General features: G+C 37.8%; 1 protein-coding gene across 2 annotated transcripts; it reads right to left on the reverse strand.

The window, feature by feature from the left end:
* Positions 1-679: 679 nt before the first annotated feature.
* PDCD1LG2 (programmed cell death 1 ligand 2) lies at positions 680-15,480 on the reverse strand. Of its 2 annotated transcripts, none has more exons than XM_032097278.1 (6): positions 15,320-15,480; positions 8,541-8,607; positions 6,856-7,002; positions 5,535-5,816; positions 4,037-4,177; positions 680-1,132 (listed from the first exon to the last, which is right to left on the reverse strand). In XM_032097278.1, the coding sequence occupies exons 2-6, from the start codon at positions 8,593-8,595 to the stop codon at positions 1,050-1,052; spliced, it is 708 nt and encodes a 235-aa protein (XP_031953169.1). In that variant the 5' UTR covers positions 8,596-8,607; positions 15,320-15,480; the 3' UTR covers positions 680-1,049. The 2 variants fall into 2 exon arrangements, with proteins under 2 accessions (XP_031953169.1, XP_031953168.1); XM_032097277.1 differs by having other exon boundaries at positions 6,856-7,218; positions 15,320-15,479.
* Between the last annotated feature and the right edge of the window lie 3,265 nt (positions 15,481-18,745).

The following is an 18,745-nucleotide window of genomic DNA, read 5'->3' on the forward strand; positions in this document are numbered from 1 at the left end:
CAAGATCATGACAGGAGTAGCTTCCACGTGAACACCTTTCTTCAATCTTGTTACATCTATCTTAGTAGAAAACACTGCTTACCAAAGCCACTGGTCTTTCAAAATCATGTGGCAGATCTTACCCAGTGCCCTTGTTTCACTATCTGATGACTACCTAAGAGGCAAAGTTGTTTCATTTTGGATATTTTTCCAAATCTGGCATTCCATTATTAGGAAGTAAAGCAGCCTGACATGGAAAAGACTCACCTCTTCATCTGAACAAAGACAAAATTACTGTTTAAAAATAACTAGTGCAGAAATCTGTCTGAGCTTCATTTTCACTTTTGCTTCCAAATTCCTCCTAAAGAAAATTCTGTTGAATCATCAGTTCAAATTTGAAACGTCTCACTCTTGTGTAGCATAACATCACAGTCCATGGTTTTTTACCTTACTGTGGGGTTTTACGTAGACATGAAAATTCTCTTATGTGGCATAATGTTGATTTACTGGTGGTGTTGGGATTTTTTTTTTGTCTGTCCTTTGATATAATTTCAACCTCTTTTGCTCTTGTGACATGAAATATCCTCTAGATGTTACCATCATAGAGAGTACTTGTGGCAATTTCCAGCTGAATGTGTTAGAAAATTTGGAAATGGGATACAGGCATGTAATGATGTTTCCACCTGAAAGACGACTGACATAAGATAGCATTTACAGCTTTTATTCAAATTCCACAAGATATTTGAATGCAAGCACCATTCCTGAGACTGGAACAGTTAATAAAGCCATTCTTAAACAAAAATCCCTTGAGCAACAGTAAGTCCAAAAGTAAAGTGTATCAAAGGCACTCAGATGACCTCTTCACAGTGGTAAACCACATTTCATGACAGCATAGTTCTCAGTAACTTCAAGATAGAGTATCTGAGCAGGCATAGCTTTCCATCGTTGCAGTGCAAATACATCCCCATGAGTTCACTGTTTCACCAAGGCTAAAGTGCTGTAATTTTCTTTCAAATTCCCCAAAAACAGATAGAAGAAGTGCAAATTATGGCGTGTAGGATGAAGAATTTTCACAGACCCACAGTCCCACTGTCTCTTGAAGCTGTGACAGTTGACAAGTATAAAGCCTCAGTCTGAGAGTTAAAATCATCGCCTTAAAGAAAGAAAATGCCATTGTATTAGTTTAAAAATCTGCAGTGATTTAAGAAAATAAAAAGCCTGACTTTAACAACTGAGTGGTAAAGAGTAAAAGCTCTGTCTTCATTTTATGCAAGTCTTCGGGGTCATGCTGAAGTTACAGTGGCTCCTTAAATCTGTCATGATTTACAAGAAAATCCTATTGCAATCTTTTCAGAAGAAAGAATTATCTCCTTTATCTGTAGTCCAAATTCTGAATTTTCTGTTACAACAAAGATATCACTCACTTTCAGCCATATACATGAAATAACAAAACTGAAATCTGTTTAGAAAGCATCCATGGGAATGATTGTCAGTAAATCTACGCATGTGATTAAAAGCGTGCAGAACTGGGACTTCTCTGATGAGTTCAAATGTCCTGTATATTCAGTTCTGATACAGCTTGAGCTGTTAGTTAAAACTGGTAACCTTAACAATCCTTGTTCCTGTAACTAGGACTGTATGGGTCATTTCCAAGGCACTGTGGTAAAGTATCTGTGGCTTTTATGCTTCAACTACCTACTCATCATGGAAAAAAGGTTCTTTCCAGTGTTTCTTAAAAATATATGATGCTGAGAAATATAAATATTTGTCATCTGACTTACTGCATGTTGCACAAAGTTTTTTTGTCATTAAAATGAAGAAGTAAAACCACAAAGAGCAGCCTCGTCTTCTTTAATTTCTTCATTTCACTAAGTGCACAGAGGAGGCTATGGCCTACAAAGTGGAAAAATTCTACAAAAGTAATACAAAAAGCCAGGGGAAGCCAAGCTATGCTCAGACAATGTGCACTGGAATTATGTCCGGACACGCACTAACGCTGTCCTCCAGAATTCTGCGTGCCTTGAGCTTGTGTTCATTAGTGCATGGCATGATGCCACTAAAGTTTCACACTGTCATATGAAAAATAAGAATGAGACTTTGACTACAGCAAGATTTCTGGAATGTGAAAGTGATTTCTGAAGGTGTTATTTTAACTGTAATATCTACTGTTGGTAGTGGATCGAACAGTTAGAGTTAAGATGCAAACAAGACAATCTGAGGTGATTTGGAAATCAATGAATTCATGCCCTCTTCATCCAATCTCAGAATTTTTACCTACAAAATTTATTTTTGAAGCTGGTGACTTCTTCATGTATTTTTTAGCAATGAGAAACATGGGTAGATTCTCAAATAAATCCTGTCCTTGGAAAAGCCCTGAGTTGTCTCTGTGTTCAAAAATTGATACTTATTGTTTCTTCAGGCTGCTTGGTCAGCTGCATCACAGTTTTACTCCATTTGTGCTCCTTGGCAGCCTCAGGACTGACCTCAATTTGCTGTGTGAGGGTCTCCTTGGACACCAAGGAATTACGGCTGAACCAAATACCTCTGTACCTAACACTGGCCACAGCCTCTCTCCTCACAGTGCATTAACCTGTCAAACTTTTACCTATAGGTACAAAAACTGATCTATATAAGTAGGTGTATTAAGATGTTTCTTGTCATATTGATTTATAGTTTTCTATGGTGGTATCTTTTTTTTTTCAGTTCAATTTTTGTACAGAACAGTTAGGTGCATCCTGGTAGTGTTTCAGGTATTACCTTCCCTCTGAAATGTAAAAATTCCTGGATGTCTAGGCAAGTCAGATGCTCATAAGATGAGAAGCAGCCCAGGAGATGATATAATATTACAGATAAATGAAGTATCATTTTATTTGTTGTTAAAACCTGTAGTCTGATCCAAAAGTATAACAGATTATTGCCACAAAAATATTGATGCTTTCCAAAACAACCAATTTTCTGTGAGTATCCTTCTCAGACAAGACCACTAGAACTCCAGTTAGTATACAGAGGTGTGCGCTGAGCTATGTATGCAAGCTGCTGATACCTCAGTGAAAGGGAACCAGTGTTTATAATTTTTTACATTGCCTAGAAGAAATTCAAAGCTTTAGAAACTGCATTTTTAAAAAACTCTTGAAAAAGTGAATTTAAACTCAAAACTACCCTCTATTTTTATGTAACATTCTTTAGGTTGAAATCTACATATTTTTTCAGATTTTAGATGTAAGAAAGAAAAATCTGTAGATGTAAATTTAGAAAATTGCATATGAGTTACTGTTCTCATCTTTCACATTAGGGTTCAGTTTTCTTTTCCCGTCTGTTAAAGTAGAAATTTAGGTTAAACATTTCTAGATTTGAAAGAAACAATACAATTCAATAAACCTGTAGATCAAACTGAGCTGTAAGCACAATTAAGTTTATTCTTAAATCATACCAAATAAATAAACTTCTCTATGTTTCTTTTCTTTTACAAAATTTGAATCAAATTCTGAAGTCATAAAGTTAAGACTGTCCTTTCATGACTATAAATACATTTGTCTGGTTTACTGGAGTCTGTTAATTTGCAAGGAAATACTAGAATAATAGTCTGTATGCTTTATGACTTTTGCACTACTGCACATGCAAACAAGGAAAGAAACACCATGATAGTCCTGTATTGCACATCATTTTAGTTATAGAGTCCTAATGGAGTTGAAAAATAAAAATTCTGTGTAATATGCTGTAGCTACAATGTCTTTGTAGCTATGAAAAAAACACCATTCAAACAATGCTTTTACAGTCATCTTTACCCAAGGCAAAGTTTGTTCTCTATACAGAATACTAACCAGGCGGTTTTAAAAATGTGTCTTTCCATATACCTTGTCTCACATAGGTAACAGAATGAGGAAAATAAAACCCAACTCAAGTGATCCAACATCTCATTTTCTATCATCTTGTCATCTAGAAATAAAATGTGACCAAAGTCACACAAGAGTGCCTAGAGTTACTAAAATTTCCTAAAGATTGTTCACGGGAAAAAAATAAAATAGTGAAAAGTGTCACCATCTGAAGTAAAATGTACCTTTTTTGGCTTGCCCATTCTTGAATGTTTTTCTCTTCTGAAATATTATTAGTGCACAGAGAAGGACAGCTACAATCACACTTGTGGGGATGATAAATGAGATCAGGAGTTTTTTTCCACTATACTGTGTACTCATTAAAGCTGTCAAAAACATGAAAGGAAAGTAAATGTATAACTTACAAAACAGGCATTTTTTATCAAGTTATTGGTTCTGTTTCTCCAAAGTCTTGCTCTGACTGAACAAAGGATTTTTAAAATTTATCAACGTGTTTTACACCCATTTTATGAATATTTTGTTCTGAAATATTATTGTAAAAAGCCCTACAAAAAACCAGTGAAATCTCTCATTTGTATAACATTTGAGTCTGGCACCATTCTCTTGGCATCTGCCTTTGAAATATTTATATATATTGATGAAACCCCCTCTCAGTCTTCTCTTCTCCACACTAAACAGGCCCAGCTCCCAGTGTCTCCTTATAAGAGAGATGCTCCAGACCCCTCATCATCCTCATGGCCTCTGCTGAACCCTCTCCAGTACCTCCTTCTCTCTCGTGTCCTGACGAGCCCAGAACTGGACACAGCACTCCACATGTGGCCTCACCAGGGCTGAGTAGAGGGGCAGAATCACCTCCCTCAACCTGCTGACAATGCTCTTCCTAATGCACCCCAGGCTACCATTGGCTTTCTTGGCTGGTTCATGGAGAGCTTTTTGTTCACCAGGACTCCCAGCTCCTTCTCTGCAGAACCACTTCAGAGCAGATCAGCCCCCACCCTGTGCTGGCACTTGAGGTAATTCCTCCCCAGGTGCAGGACTTACACCCCGTTGAACCTCATTAGGTTTCTCTTTGCCCAACCCTCCAGCCAGTCAATGGAATGGCACCACAGCCTTCAGGTGGATCAGCCACTCACCCCAGATTAGTGTCACCGCAAAACTGTGGAGGGTGCATTTGATTCCTTTGTCCAGGTTGTTGATAAAAAAATTGAATAAGCCTGGACCCAGTACTGATCCTTTGGGAATGCCACTGAGAGCAGGCCTCCGAATAGATTCTATTCCTCTGATCACGACCCTCTGTCATTCAACCAGTTCTTGATCCTGTTCATCTAACCCACATTTCCTGAGCTTACCTGTGAGAATGCTATGGGCAACAGTGTTAAAAGCCTTGCTGAAGTCAAGTAGACAACTAGATAGAACAATTAATTAGGAGTCTATCAGGGAAGACACCCAAGCAGGTGAAAAAATTCCCTCTGTATTGGCAGGAAAATAATGAAAGCTACCCTAAAATTAAAATATATAGAAAAATACAGACTGGTTTGTTGGAGTGGAACAACACACAGCTAGCTGTGACTTCAAAGACATAAATAATACTGATTTGGGAAATGGTTAATTTCCCAATAATCAATATTACACTGATTTCTAGAACTGAACTCCAGTGGTGGACCATAGCAGATGATGTATGTGTGAACACTCTGTCATGTACAAGTTCGAGGTCATACGAACCTGAAGTGGAAACGTGAGCTGAAGTTTCTGCATTCAGTTCTTTATTCCAGAAGACACAGGTGTAGTTCTCACTCATATTTGGTTTGAATGTCAGGATGCTGGTGACATTGTAGAGGCCATCTGCAGTCAGTGTATAGGTGGTATTGGCAGATCCACTAAGATTGAAATTCTCATTTTGCCAGAAAACCTCTGCCAGAGGAAAGCCTTCTGACTGGCACATAAAAACAAACTTGTCTTCACTTGGTATTCTCATTACTTGAGTGTTTATTCTCTTGTAAGGTGCTGCATAAGAAGTTGTTGAGTGAAATTGTTGTATGCAACAATAGTCATTTTCCCGCTTCACTTTCCCTGCTTCCCTTTAATACCATGTATTGTCTCTGGCTATATCTGTGGGACACTTATTTAAAATGATGAAGGATGTTTTGTAGAACAATGCAAAATTGATTATTCAATCCTTATCATGCCTACAGCAACAGAACACACTCCAGTACTTTACACAGGGCAGAATTTGACACTAAATTTGTAATTTATCAAGACAGAGGAGACAAGTGGAGCCTTATGGGACTCTTATTTTCACTTTTTGAATATGCCAGTTCAAGAAAGGCTAATTTTCATGTTTGTTCTTCCATAGCTTATAAACAGTGTAATATTTTCATCATAGTGGTATAAAATCGACTTTTCAGTTGGAACCAATGTAGGTCTTAAGAATGTCTGTGTCCATTTTTACATTTGATAAAGGTTGCTATTTAAATGTCTGGGTGGGAAATGAGTGCTGCCTTGTATCACACAGACATGCAATTAGTGGGAAATACCAGAAGTCTTGCAAAGGTCTGGTCTGTCATGCTCTCCAGTAGCATACACCTTTACTGCTATTTGGCTTTGATGAACACAGAAAATCACATGTCTTGCTCTGGGAGCTGCAATCACTTGGGGAATTCCCAGCCACGTGGGTAGTTGCAGCAGGGTTCATAAGGATATCAAAGCACCTCTGAGAAACTTTTGGGAATGACTAGAGGTGGCCCAAAAAAGCAGGGGATTAAATGAGAGGAGGGAGGTGGTGGCACCAGAGAAGAGTAGAAAGAAGAAGAAAGGAAGAAGGATGGAAGGAGAACAGATGCTGTCCCTCTCTGGCACTGGGTGCTTCTGGAGGAGCTCAGTTGTTGAACCAAAGGCTAGCCAGCACTAAGACAACGGCTTTGGTTCAGGTGGGGGCTAAGTACAAGGTCTTGGTGAGACAATTAACAAAAATTCTTTCAGATTAATCAATTTCTACAAGCTTGTAGGAATTTAGTAGAGACATACATTAAATTTAACCACTCACCTTTTACTTCCAAAGCAATGTACTTATAGTCCACGCCCTGGTAGTCAATGAGACAAAGGTATGATCCTGCATCTGTGACCTTCACATTGGTGATCTGAAGGATGGCTCGTCCCAGCTTCAGTTCACTGTGCAGAAGTGATGCTCTTCCTATGTAATCAGGATGTTGGGATGGAGGGAATGCCTTCCCATTGCGGAATGTGTACACCTCTTTTGATTTCAACCAGCCCTGCCTTTTCTGCTCCCAAACAACAGTCAGGAGTCCTAGATCTATTGAGCCATTCACAGGGAATCTGCATTCCATGGTCACATTGCTCCCATACTCTGCAGTGTAGAGCTGTTGAGGAACTTCAACTGTAAATAAAGCTACATGAGGAAAACAGAACAGTTTTGTTTGTTTCATTAAAATATGTTCTGATTTTCTTTAAATTTGGGCAAAACTGTGTCAGATAGTATACAGATAGTGTACTGTATACAGTGTTTGACTAAACATCTTAAGCATTTTTTGTTCGTATTCACACTAATATTTTTACCATATAGTAATTATAGCTAATCATCTACATTCTGTATTGATTACAGAATGTGAAAGATGAGGGCAAAATGAGCAAGCTTTTTTTTTTTTTTTCACATTTTATTAATAACTTAGGGCTCGGCTGGTGGTTAAACAGGGACCATTTTTATGAAACTATGATATGGTCTCTTACATGTCCTAAGGTTGTAGTAAAAGCAACCATTAATTGTGAAAATTGTAAATCTAATTTCACTATCTTTTACAAAAAGAAATGCCAGTGTAATTTCCTGTGAAACAGAGCTGCACTGGATAAACATGTAAAGCTCACAATTGCTATGTAGCAATTACAGTCTCCACAAACCTGGAGCCATGTGAATATCATTTGATCCCATGCATTTTCTCAGATACATGCAGCAGTATTACAGAAAATACATCAAAATAATCTTAGCCACTCACTCAATCTGAAATTAATATTGTTATGAATAGTTTGCCACTTTAAAGTGTACTTTATATGGCAGAGTTAATTATAATACCTCATTCAATATAACTTGTTACTGCTTTCCATATTGGATGTACCATATATTGGTAGACTTAATTCAGGAGCACTTGGAAGTGTTGGTAGGGACATTCCAAAGAGAAGTCCATGCAACTCTTCATGCATTCGTTTTATTATACGTGTCTCTGAAATACTAACTAGGAAACCGTAGCATTGCTAGATTCTCTTTAGCAATGTTTATTTATTCGCTCTAATACAACTGTAACGAGGAAAGAAATTATGTGAAAATGTGCCAAGCTCCTTCTGAGTTTTAGCCAAGCTGCTTCTGCTACAGGCATGGACAGGGGAACACAAGTGATTTTACTTCTCCCCGTCTCACTCAGAGGTTGCTCTGTTTCCCAGTGGGTGTGGGTTGCTTTGGTCATCCTCCTTCTCAAGCCATGCCTGCTGATGCTGGACATCTCAGCTGCCAATACAAGATATGTTAAAGAAGCCTGACTGGAAAGTGGCGGACACCTGTCCTGTGCTCAGTCAGTGCCAGTGTCTTCCGTGAGATGGAGAGCAGAGGCTCCAGACATTACTGACCATTCATGCTAGTACTGCTGGAGGTGCGGAAGCCCACAGGCTAAGGGCTGCATTATGTTCTGCTGGTGGATCTGAAAGGCCTAGTTTGTGTCTTACCTGAAACCCTGGAGAGCTGTGTTTCCAGCAACAGCACTGTGAGGATCTGGAACATTTTCTCAGAGATCTGAAATAAAAGTAGGATTGCATTAGAACTTGCAATCTTCTACTGAGGCAGATCAGAGCCATGCTAGCCTTTAAAATCCATCACAGATCATCAACAGCAAAAATAGAAACATACACTAGGCTACCAGCAGAAACAAGGAAAATCCTTATTGGAACAACATATGCACACACAAAGAATATGAACCAATAGCAACAAAACAGTGGCAATCAAGGGAAATAAAACATTTCCGCAACTTCACTCATGACATTTTCAGGATCTGTAGTTTGCAGGCAGTTTTAAATAGTCTGACAGGGAAATGCTTTTGCATTTTTTACTCCCCACGTACAGTCAATTGCAATTGACTTTTTCCGTGCAGGAGAGAGTCATGAACAAACACAAGCAGATTTTTTAACTGTCTGCACTAACACCTGATCTAGTTTACTAGATTTTTAACCCTGCTTTTGTTTCAACTGTGCTTTGCATGGGGTTTTTTGCAGGTTCTTATTGCCTTAAACCTAAAGACCAGGAAATACCTGGAACAAATTGTGAGGCAGTGGAAATCTCAGGATGAGTAAATTAATTTTTGCTTCAGAAAGGATTAGAATGAAGACTTACTGCTACTAATTCTTTCACTTTACATATGACAGTGTCTAAGATGTACAAATTGCCTTGTATCACTGATTGTAAACCAACAGCCCTGGAATAATGCAAAAGGAGTAAGTACAGTTCTTGAGTGAGTATATTTGTGTTCCAGTTGCAAGCAAACTATTGAATATTTTTCATACTATTGTGTACAGGTCAACATAACTAAAAAGATAAAAAACCCCAAACAAACAGCAAAGAAATACCAGGGGTAAAATTTATAACAAAACTAGTGAGATAATAGAAAAAAAGAAAGAGTTACTTTGAATAAAGCTTGCTGACATGCAGTTTAATCTGAAAAAAAAAAAAAGTAGTGAATAAGATCCAGAAATAAGCTACAAGGAACTAAAGAAGAGAAGGAGCAATTTTAGACTTCCCCAGAGCTAGACTTACTGGAGGAGGGGTTTAATTTTACTTCCCTATTCTTTTGTGGGCTCAGCTTGAAACATTCTGGTTCCAAATTTCTCAGGTGCTGAGTTCTTTCATTGTTTCTACCCTTGAGCTTTCAGTATCTTGGAAAGGGAGGCTCAAAATTCAGCAAATTAGCAGCCAAAATTATGGGACTTTTTCTGGAAATTTAGACTTTAATCATGTGATGTCACAAAAGTTTATGAGCAAACTACTTTAAGCAGACTTATTACATGTAAATGAAAGCTAGTTACCTTTATCAGAGGACTGACTGAGCCCATCACTACTTAATGCATGATGAGACATAATTACTTTGGCTGTGGGAGAAAGGAGCTAATAAATGTTATCAGTATCACTATTTTCCAGATGCAGAAGTAAAGGCGGTTAGTATTTACCATCCTCAATCTCCTGCTATGCTGACTTCTCCACACAGTTTACCTAGGATCAGGTGGACATAAGGGGAAGAAGTGAATGAAGAACGGAACAATATTTCACATCAAGGTTTAGGTCCCTGGATTAACTTTATGTGAGACATTTTAGGGATTCTGCTCTCTTTTTGTAGTTCAGAGTACATGCAGGGCATGTCTATTTTATAATGTAGAGGATAGGATTTTTAAAATTATGCATATTGTGGATACAAAAATGCTGCTAGCAAGAATTTTCTTGCTATTTTCTAAGTCCATGAGAGACTTTTCTATCTCACGGAAGATAGTAGCAGAGTTCTGTAAACAATGAAACACCTGCAAACTTGAGAAGCCTTGTTTATACTATAGTAGAAAAATATTTTGACAATGATCCTTGTCCAATTAGACTATGAAGAAAAAGTCTATAAAAGTGTTTGTAGAATGATTAAATCAATCAATCTTGCTGCACAATTCCTGCTTGCTGGGTCTTCTCTCCTCCTTCCTGTGGCTGCAGGACACATAATATACCCTAGGGCATTTCAATACATATTACTGAGAGTAAGAATAAGATACACAATCAAAGCCCCAGCAGATTGAAATCATAATTATTAAATACCAAGTAAGAGTAAATCCTGCCTGACCAGAGGGATTAGCATTTGAAAAGCATTTGAAAAGCATTACACATACATAATATGTGTATATAAATGCACAAAAGAACCCAAATATGAGAACATTTTCACGTGTGATACTGAAAGCAGTCATGGAATGCTTGTGGAAATCAGGAAGGATCTGTATTAGAAAGATCAAAGATCTATTAACAGATATATGTATTAGAAGGATCAAGGATCTGTCAGCAAGGATCTGTATTAGAAGGTGTCCTTCTTTATTTCCATGATCTCACTAGCAGACATCAAGTTGTGCAACCTCAGTGCAATCTACCCATGCAACTTCATCATGTGACTCTGACACACTTCCATACAGAAGCACCAGCATGTGGAAGGTGATTTCTTCTGAGCTTGCACTACTAACCATTCATGCTGTTACAGAATAGCCCTCATGTTCTTGCTGCTTTTCATAAAACATATATCATGCCCTGTTCTGCAGTAGTCCTTTTACACAACTATCCTAACTTCTCCTAAGCTTATGCACAGCACTGTCTTTTGTTCTTTTCCTTTAGGCAAAAGGCCATTTCTAAAATGTATTCATCATATATCTGCTACAAATTCGTAGGTATTAAACAAGGAATGCTGGGCGGTAAAAATCAGCACTTAATGGTTCTTGCAGCAAAGTGAGGAGTTGAAAATACACATCTGAGAACAGTAAGAAGTAGCATAACATTTCAACAGCAATTCAGATCCAGTCACTAAATTAATTTCCCAGACCAACCTGCAGGAGAAAAAGCAAGTTACCACACAGTACTGTGTGATTATGAGTAAAGCTGAAAAAAACTTGGAGAATTGAGGTGGTGAAAAGCATCACATCAAACATCTCAAGATCATAATGGCTTTTTATGAGTTGTAATATTTTCAATGAAGATGTAGGGCCCAAGACTAAAAATTTGAATGGTAACAATGAAAACAAAAGTATGATGATGAACAGGGAAAAGGAGGAATATAATCTTGTCTTTTTATACCACTTTTTTGCTTTACTGGAAGTACAAAGTTGAAACCTGTACTTGACTTCATTGGCCCACAGGTAACATATTCTGGTAAGTTCTCTTAGTGAATGCTGAGTGAAATCCAGACACCAATGATAATAATTTGCTAAAGATCAAAATGATACTAAGTATTGTTTTTCTCCTCTTGATTCATTCAGTTGATCGTGCCTGTGACTCTAGTCCTGGCCCCAGCTCACATATCCAGAGGGATTATAACACTTGTCTCAAAAAAGGGGTAATTTTTGACCAATGAAATGCCTTATTTCACATAAAATCTTGAATGATTTTCCAAAATCCTTCTTGTAAGAAGTGAGAAGGATATTTCTTGTTCCCTTGGAAAATTTAGACAAGCTGTACAAGCTGTATGCTCCATGCAACAATATTATTCCATTTTCAACATAATGTATAGGCTTCTACAGACAGAAGTGAAAAGGTGTTTATCTTGACAAAGCTGGATGTTATAAGGACACTCTCAGGAACTGAAACCAGTGACAAAATATAAATTTCAAACTGCAACATGCTTAAGCCATGGAGCTCTTGAGCAAAAGCTAGGATAGTTTTGACCTCTTTGGTATGTGTTTATTGTTATGGCTACTGGATCTTATTTTCAGAAAACACTCATGTGAACCACAATGAGGTTGGCACCAATCTAGTCATGAGAGTTAGGATTGGTTTGGCCTCAGTTAGTGACAACTCTCACAATGCTCATAATATTAAGTTTACAAGAAGTTTGTTAAGCAAAGGATCATGAAGATCACAGAGTATTTTGCAATCTACTCCTTTCTAACAAAGATTGAAACTCACATATGAATAATGTAAATTAAATCCTATTCCTTTCATCCATGAAAGATCATAATGCTTTTCTTAAGTAAAAGGAGCATCTTAGTATAAGATTCTCTGGAACTACCTTTGGTTAGTACCCTTGCTATGATTGCTCCTGCACATGGCAGGGGGGTTGGAGTAGATTGCCTTTAAAGGTTCCTTCCAACTCAAATAATTCTATGGTTCAATAGGTCTATGATTATTCTCAACACAAGTTTAACAAAGGATCCTGAACAAAATCCTTGTGCTGTCCACTAAACAAAACAACCAGAGGCACAGTCACTGCTTCAGGAACATTCTAGTCTAATAAATCATGGAAAGCCCTTTCCTGGAAACATTGTTTCAGCTATTAAAATATTTGTATTCCAGAAAATTGATGATTTAGAACAGTAAACACATTTAGTGTCTACATAATGAAAGTTAGCAGCATTAAGCAAGCAGAGTTTTGTAGAGCGATAATTTCCACTAGAATAATCAGAACAGCTGGAAAAGGTAAAAAAGCTTTCAAGCACACCAACTTTCCTCCAGGTTTAAAGCAGAAGTCAAATCAACACAGAAGTTCACAATAATCACTCAAATTTCATTCTGGAAGATCAAAGGATTAAAGGACTGAGGAAAGGATATTTGGTCCTTTTAAAGTTTAATGGCTATTTAGTATTGTATTTCCCTGCAGACCAAGGTATCTATCTCATTGGCAGCACTTATGATATGATCATGCTAGGTATAACACAGGTGTTCTTACAATGTAGAAGGAAGTAGGGACATTGAACTCCAGGACTGGGAGCTGGGAGGATGGAAATGTCACCAGGCTGGCCAGCTGGCCTGTGTTTGCCTCCACACGATCTGTCATGTACACTTTAGCAAACAAGGTCTTGCAAGTGGTCTTGTATCCTGAGACATCCTGAGCTGGTAGGATTTGTTATGGATTTGAAACACCAATATTGCAATTGATCTGTTCACTCCTACATTCAAAGTTTTTGCTCTGCTGCTGACAAACTCTGCAACATTACTGAGCTGAGATCAGCTCCAACCATGCTTTTCCTAATCCCTCTCCTACACTCTCTGTTTTATTGTACTGCAAAGCTAGAACCTGTACTAAGCACAGCACAGTGCCTTCTATAAATACTCCAAAATGACAAACTCATCTTAATCAAAAGCAATCAAGCTGTGTTTATGTGGCATCTGACTTGGCTCCATTTGACTCTTCCTGCATGGAAGGGAGTTTTATGCTCACTTAGTTAGAAAAGAGACTATCTTCTCATGTACCTACATACACAGCAAAAGATTATATGGTCCCAGTCACTGTTTGTTTTGTCTTTTTCTGTTATGGAAACTCCCTTGCCTTCTGTGCATTTTGCAAAGCTTTTTCTCCAAAGCTTTGTTCCAAGACTCTTACGTGTGCAGAAAGACACAACTTTTTGATATCTTCATGAAATGGCTAAACTGATTTTACTTTCAATGTAGGATCCAGTTTAAAGAAAAGAAAAGAAACAAAACAAAAAATTAAAGAAAAAAAGGTTTAAAATCCTAGGTCAGAAAATAAACAACAAAATAAAAGAAAAGACAGCATTAGATCCTCATACAAACTACAGCTGTTTTATATCTCACCATCAGAAAGAAGGTACTTTGTTTCCATTTCAGGAATTTCATAAAAAAACCTAACCATGCATATTAAAATTTGTTCCAAGTCCATTTCTCCAGCCTGTCTCTGTGTATTGTGTGGACATAATCTCTTGCTCTCATTCTCTCAAACCCACCTTATCCACCTTATCTCACCTGTTGTTCTTCCTCCTATTGCAGTCCCTTGTCCCCTCACCACACAGGCAATTTATTGTTGGGACCATTGCTTTGCTCCTGATCACCTGTGACAGCCTGTTTGCATCATTTCAGTCTGCTCTCCCTCTCACTTCATCTTTCAGGTGAAGAGATATAATTTTTCACTTCCTCCTTTGCTCACGCTATCTGTGAATTCTCACTTTCCTTGCACTGTTTAACTGTCACCTGTTGTATATTTTCCACTGTCAGTTTTTTTGTCCTATGACAAATATAATCATTCTAATACAGCCACTTTTTTTCCCTTTTTTTAAAAAATTGATACTAGGATAGAATTGGGATGAAATTTTGTTACATTTAAAATTCAATTCTGTATTCCACAGAACCTTTCAGAACCTTTCAGCTCTTAGCAGCATTGCTGAATACAGGGTAACATTCTGGCATGATACAATGAAAATTTTCTTTCATATCTCCAGCTTCTACACAAAGCAAGACTTCTCAGAGAGGCACAAGAACTTCTCTTCTTCATAGCCTGTGCTCTTTCTGGGATGCAGAAGGAGAAAGTCTCCAGACTTGCTGAACCATCAAAGCAATACATTGTGGGCAGATAGTGGGTTAATAACAACTAAAAGAAAGTAAAGAGGAATAGACAGATACAAATATATACAGCAGTTTTTTTCCCCATTCAAATCTTCCCTGAAATGCAGGATAAAATATTTACTAACAGCTACATCCTCATGCATAAACTGAAGAGGCTCACCAGCACCACTCCTCTGCCTTTGCCTATGACAGAGGATAGAGTTGCAAGACAGGTTCAGCTTCTAAAACTATCAGGACTAGAAGTTATATGGACCTGTGTTTTAGGATCTGGAACTTATCCAGTCTTTCGTTCAGAATCAGAGTCTATATCCCAGTAATAATTTGAAAAAAAACTTAAGTAAAACTTAAGAATCTAGGAAAAAATCTGCAATTCATCAGTCAGAAATACAGGAAACATCAACTGGCATTTTATCAGTGTTATACTCACATTAGATCTTTATGCAGGTCATTGCAATCTGATTCATGTAACAGCAAAGATATTCAAAGCTCTATCCTATTTGCACCACAGTAGAAACTACCCAGCTCTTGTGACAGTCTATAACATGCACCAATAGCACAGCTTGTAGGCTGATCTTATTCAGGCTCTATGTCACAAAAAACTGACTATGTTGAAAGGATGTTTCTTAGGATGTTGTTAGCAGTTTCAGTTTCATGCTGAATGTATGCTGAGCTCAGTTCTCTGCATTGCTGAGAATGTGCATCCAAAAAAATTATACAAAGCATTCTGTAAAATATATATGGTCCAATTCTGCTTTTGATTATACCCATGATTTTTCACTGGGTTTATAACCATTTAGAGCAGTGTACAGCATTGGCATCTAAACTTGCTTACTAGGACTGTTTGCCATTCATGAAACTATCAAGTTACATTTTCTTAGTTTTCATCAGATTAATATTACAAGAATTCATCAAGCAGTTACCTAATATTTGCAGAACCCATTTCTTCTTAATTTTCATCTAAATTGATGTTATTAAAAAAAAAATCACCATGAGGCTAATCAAATACTCCAGAGAGGTTGTGAATCTCCATCCTTACAAATACACCAAACTTTGATGTCACTACTTTGAGTGGAAGATTGGATTAGGTGACTGACAGATCCTGTTTCCAATTCAAAAGTATTGTGTTCTATCAAACAGCTTTATCAAGGGAGAGACATAAAAGAGAAACAGTTTCCTCCCAGGTTTCAAGGATGCATTTGTGCTACAGGTGGACACATACACTCTTTTGTCTCCTGTTAGATTCTCACTGCTTGGGAGAATTGTGTTCTACCTCAACATGAAAAATGATTGTGGCTTTACTCCTGTGAATCCTATCTGGTTTGGGATGATGTATGATGATTGCCTGCCTCACAGTTCCAGACTGATTTAGACCATGAAATCATGTCTCCTGCTGTCTAGTACAGAGCAAACTAGTTCAACAAAACCACTGTTACATTATTTTATTTTTTCTCAGTAAGCTTATCATGCGTAGCCCTGTCACACAAAGTAATTCATGGGTAGTCTCACATTTTCTCAGAAAAGCCCCAATGATTTCTTTGGCAGAAGTCAATGATTTGGATGACAGAAAAGAAACACCAAAGTTACTTCACAGGCACCATCACTGTCTTCTACTCATTCTGAGCCTGTCTGCCTACAGTATGTTTCCTTCATGTGTTCCCATTTTGGAACAGGGAGATAGCTCTGTGAAATTGCCCAAGAGTGACTTGCCTTAGGCATCACATGAACCCAGTAGTATCTGACTTGCCTGGGACAATTATATATTTGCAGGACCAGAGAAATACGGAGAGAGAGACAGGGAATCTGGGAGAAGATGCTGAAAAATCAGAAGTCCTACTGTTAACATCTGCAAAAGCAGAAATTCCACTGTTAACATCTTTGTTGTTTTCCGGGACAGCCCAAGCTTGAATAATGCACCATTGGTACTTTTTTGGCCAAAGGGGAAAAGGGACACGTCCTGCAATGCTGCTCCATGAAAAGCTATGCGGGTCAATAGCAATGATTCTATTTTTCATATTATTAGATCTTTAATGGAATTGTTATTAGTAATAGCTTTCATATTCTGCAAAATTAAATGCCACATCATGAAACAGGCCACCACACAGGTTCATGGATACATTTGTTAAATAAATGAGTCCTTAACTGAAATAGCAGTAAGCCAGTTTAGATTGTGCACATGAACCAGGCTTTTCTGAGCACTTTTGGAAATCTAATAATGCTTGGCCATCAGGAAGTAAAATGCAGCTTACTGAAGCTAAGTCTGCTCCTGCTTGCTGCTGTATTTTGTCTTCCAGATATCCAAAAACACTGAAGTAACATGCAAATGTTTTTAACCGAAGGAAAAAGATGTTATTACATATATAGTGCTTAACTACATTTTTTTGTGTTACAATAGGAAGGATTTCCACTTATCTAGCTCCCATAAGCTAAATGTGTTCTATTTTCACTTCTTCCTGTGTGTTCTTCCTGTGCAACGAGTGGAAAATAATTGAGCTGAAACCACTCATGGCACTGGAGGATAAACATGTGGGCCTGTCTCCCTGTATTCATAAAAGTGAAGCCACAAGACTAAGATTATACTAAAAGCTTAATTTCTAAAATTAGATTATACAAGTTCTGCTTTGTATTTCAGAGAAGTATAAAGTAGAGCTTGTTTAGTGAAGACAGGTCTTTTCTCCTTACCTGTTAGTCACCACATGCCCTGCTTTTCCAAGGAAGTAGCAAAATTTTATGCTTCCCATCAACCACTCAGGGATTCAAGCACTGTCGTTTTAGAAGTTAGGGTTCAGCTACAGAATTTATGTTTGTCCCCTCATTTAGTTATTCTACTCATCTGACATACAGCATTTCCAACAGTAACTTGCCCTTTCTCCTGCTGGGAAAAGAGAAATGTAACTGTTCCTGCTGTCCAGTGGAGTTTGATAAAGACCTTAACTACAGTTCCATAACCCTAAGCATGCACTGTTAACAGCACTGCCTTGCAAGGCTTTTAAGGACTAACAAGAGGAGACTTCTTCACTTTTACTTTAATATGCACACAACTTCTCCAGTCTCAAACAGGAAGTAGAAAGAGAAAAGGTCATCTTGTCTGGAAGGGGAATTATTTATGTGGTAATATGATTTTACATTTGTGTGCTGAGTCAGCACTTTGTCTACAAATGGCCCTGATATTTCAAAAACCCCTCTGTAGATAATTAAAATTCAGCCATCACCTTCAATGACACCCAGACTCAAAAAGCATGTTGGGAAGCAGGAGGAGATGTTCAAGTTCACATAGCAACCTCAAAGAATCAAATGGCAAGAAACAGTATAAGAATACACAAACTTTGCAATGAATTGGGGAAATCACTGTGTAGTAACTATTTTGCTTAACTGGGGTTGACCAACCCCATTATGATTCTGAGACACATTTCTCTATTCTACTACATAGGAGAGCTTTCGGAGAATATTAAACACAATCTTACATTAGCTAGATTGAATATTGCCAGCAGTGAAACCCTGGCATTCATGAATGAGGACTGTGTCCACATCCTTAGAACTGCACAATAAACTTATTTATTTTCGACTGAAAAATAAAACCTGAGTCCAATGAGATTCCAGTTCTCTGCCATCTCTTCTTCGTGGGAGCCATTAGGGGACATGGCTGTAGGCTGTCTTCTACACACAAATCTTAAATACTGTTTTTCTCAGAAATTTCCAAGTAGACCTTATACTACTTACTGACAGGTCAAGGTGATGCCTTAGGTTTTAACTTTTATATTTTTCAAATTCTGTACTGCTTAGTGTGTAACTCTGAATTTTCTTGTATCCTGTTAACTTCTGCTGTCTCATGCCAGGTAGACATAACAAGGCCTCT

Source organism: Corvus moneduloides, chromosome Z (assembly GCF_009650955.1).
Source record: "Corvus moneduloides isolate bCorMon1 chromosome Z, bCorMon1.pri, whole genome shotgun sequence".
NCBI lineage: Eukaryota > Metazoa > Chordata > Aves > Passeriformes > Corvidae > Corvus > Corvus moneduloides.

Bases quoted from the DNA above. Each gene is read 5' to 3' on its own strand.
- PDCD1LG2 (XM_032097277.1), bottom strand. From the start codon at position 8,595: ATGTTCCAGATCCTCACAGTGCTGTTGCTGGAAACACAGCTCTCCAGG. The intron at 5,817-6,855 runs GTGAGTGGTTAA...CTTCTTATGCAG, and splicing joins CATTGCTTTGGAAGTAAAAG to CACCTTACAAGAGAATAAAC. The intron at 4,178-5,534 runs GTTCGTATGACC...TGTTTTTGACAG, and splicing joins AGCTCACGTTTCCACTTCAG to CTTTAATGAGTACACAGTAT.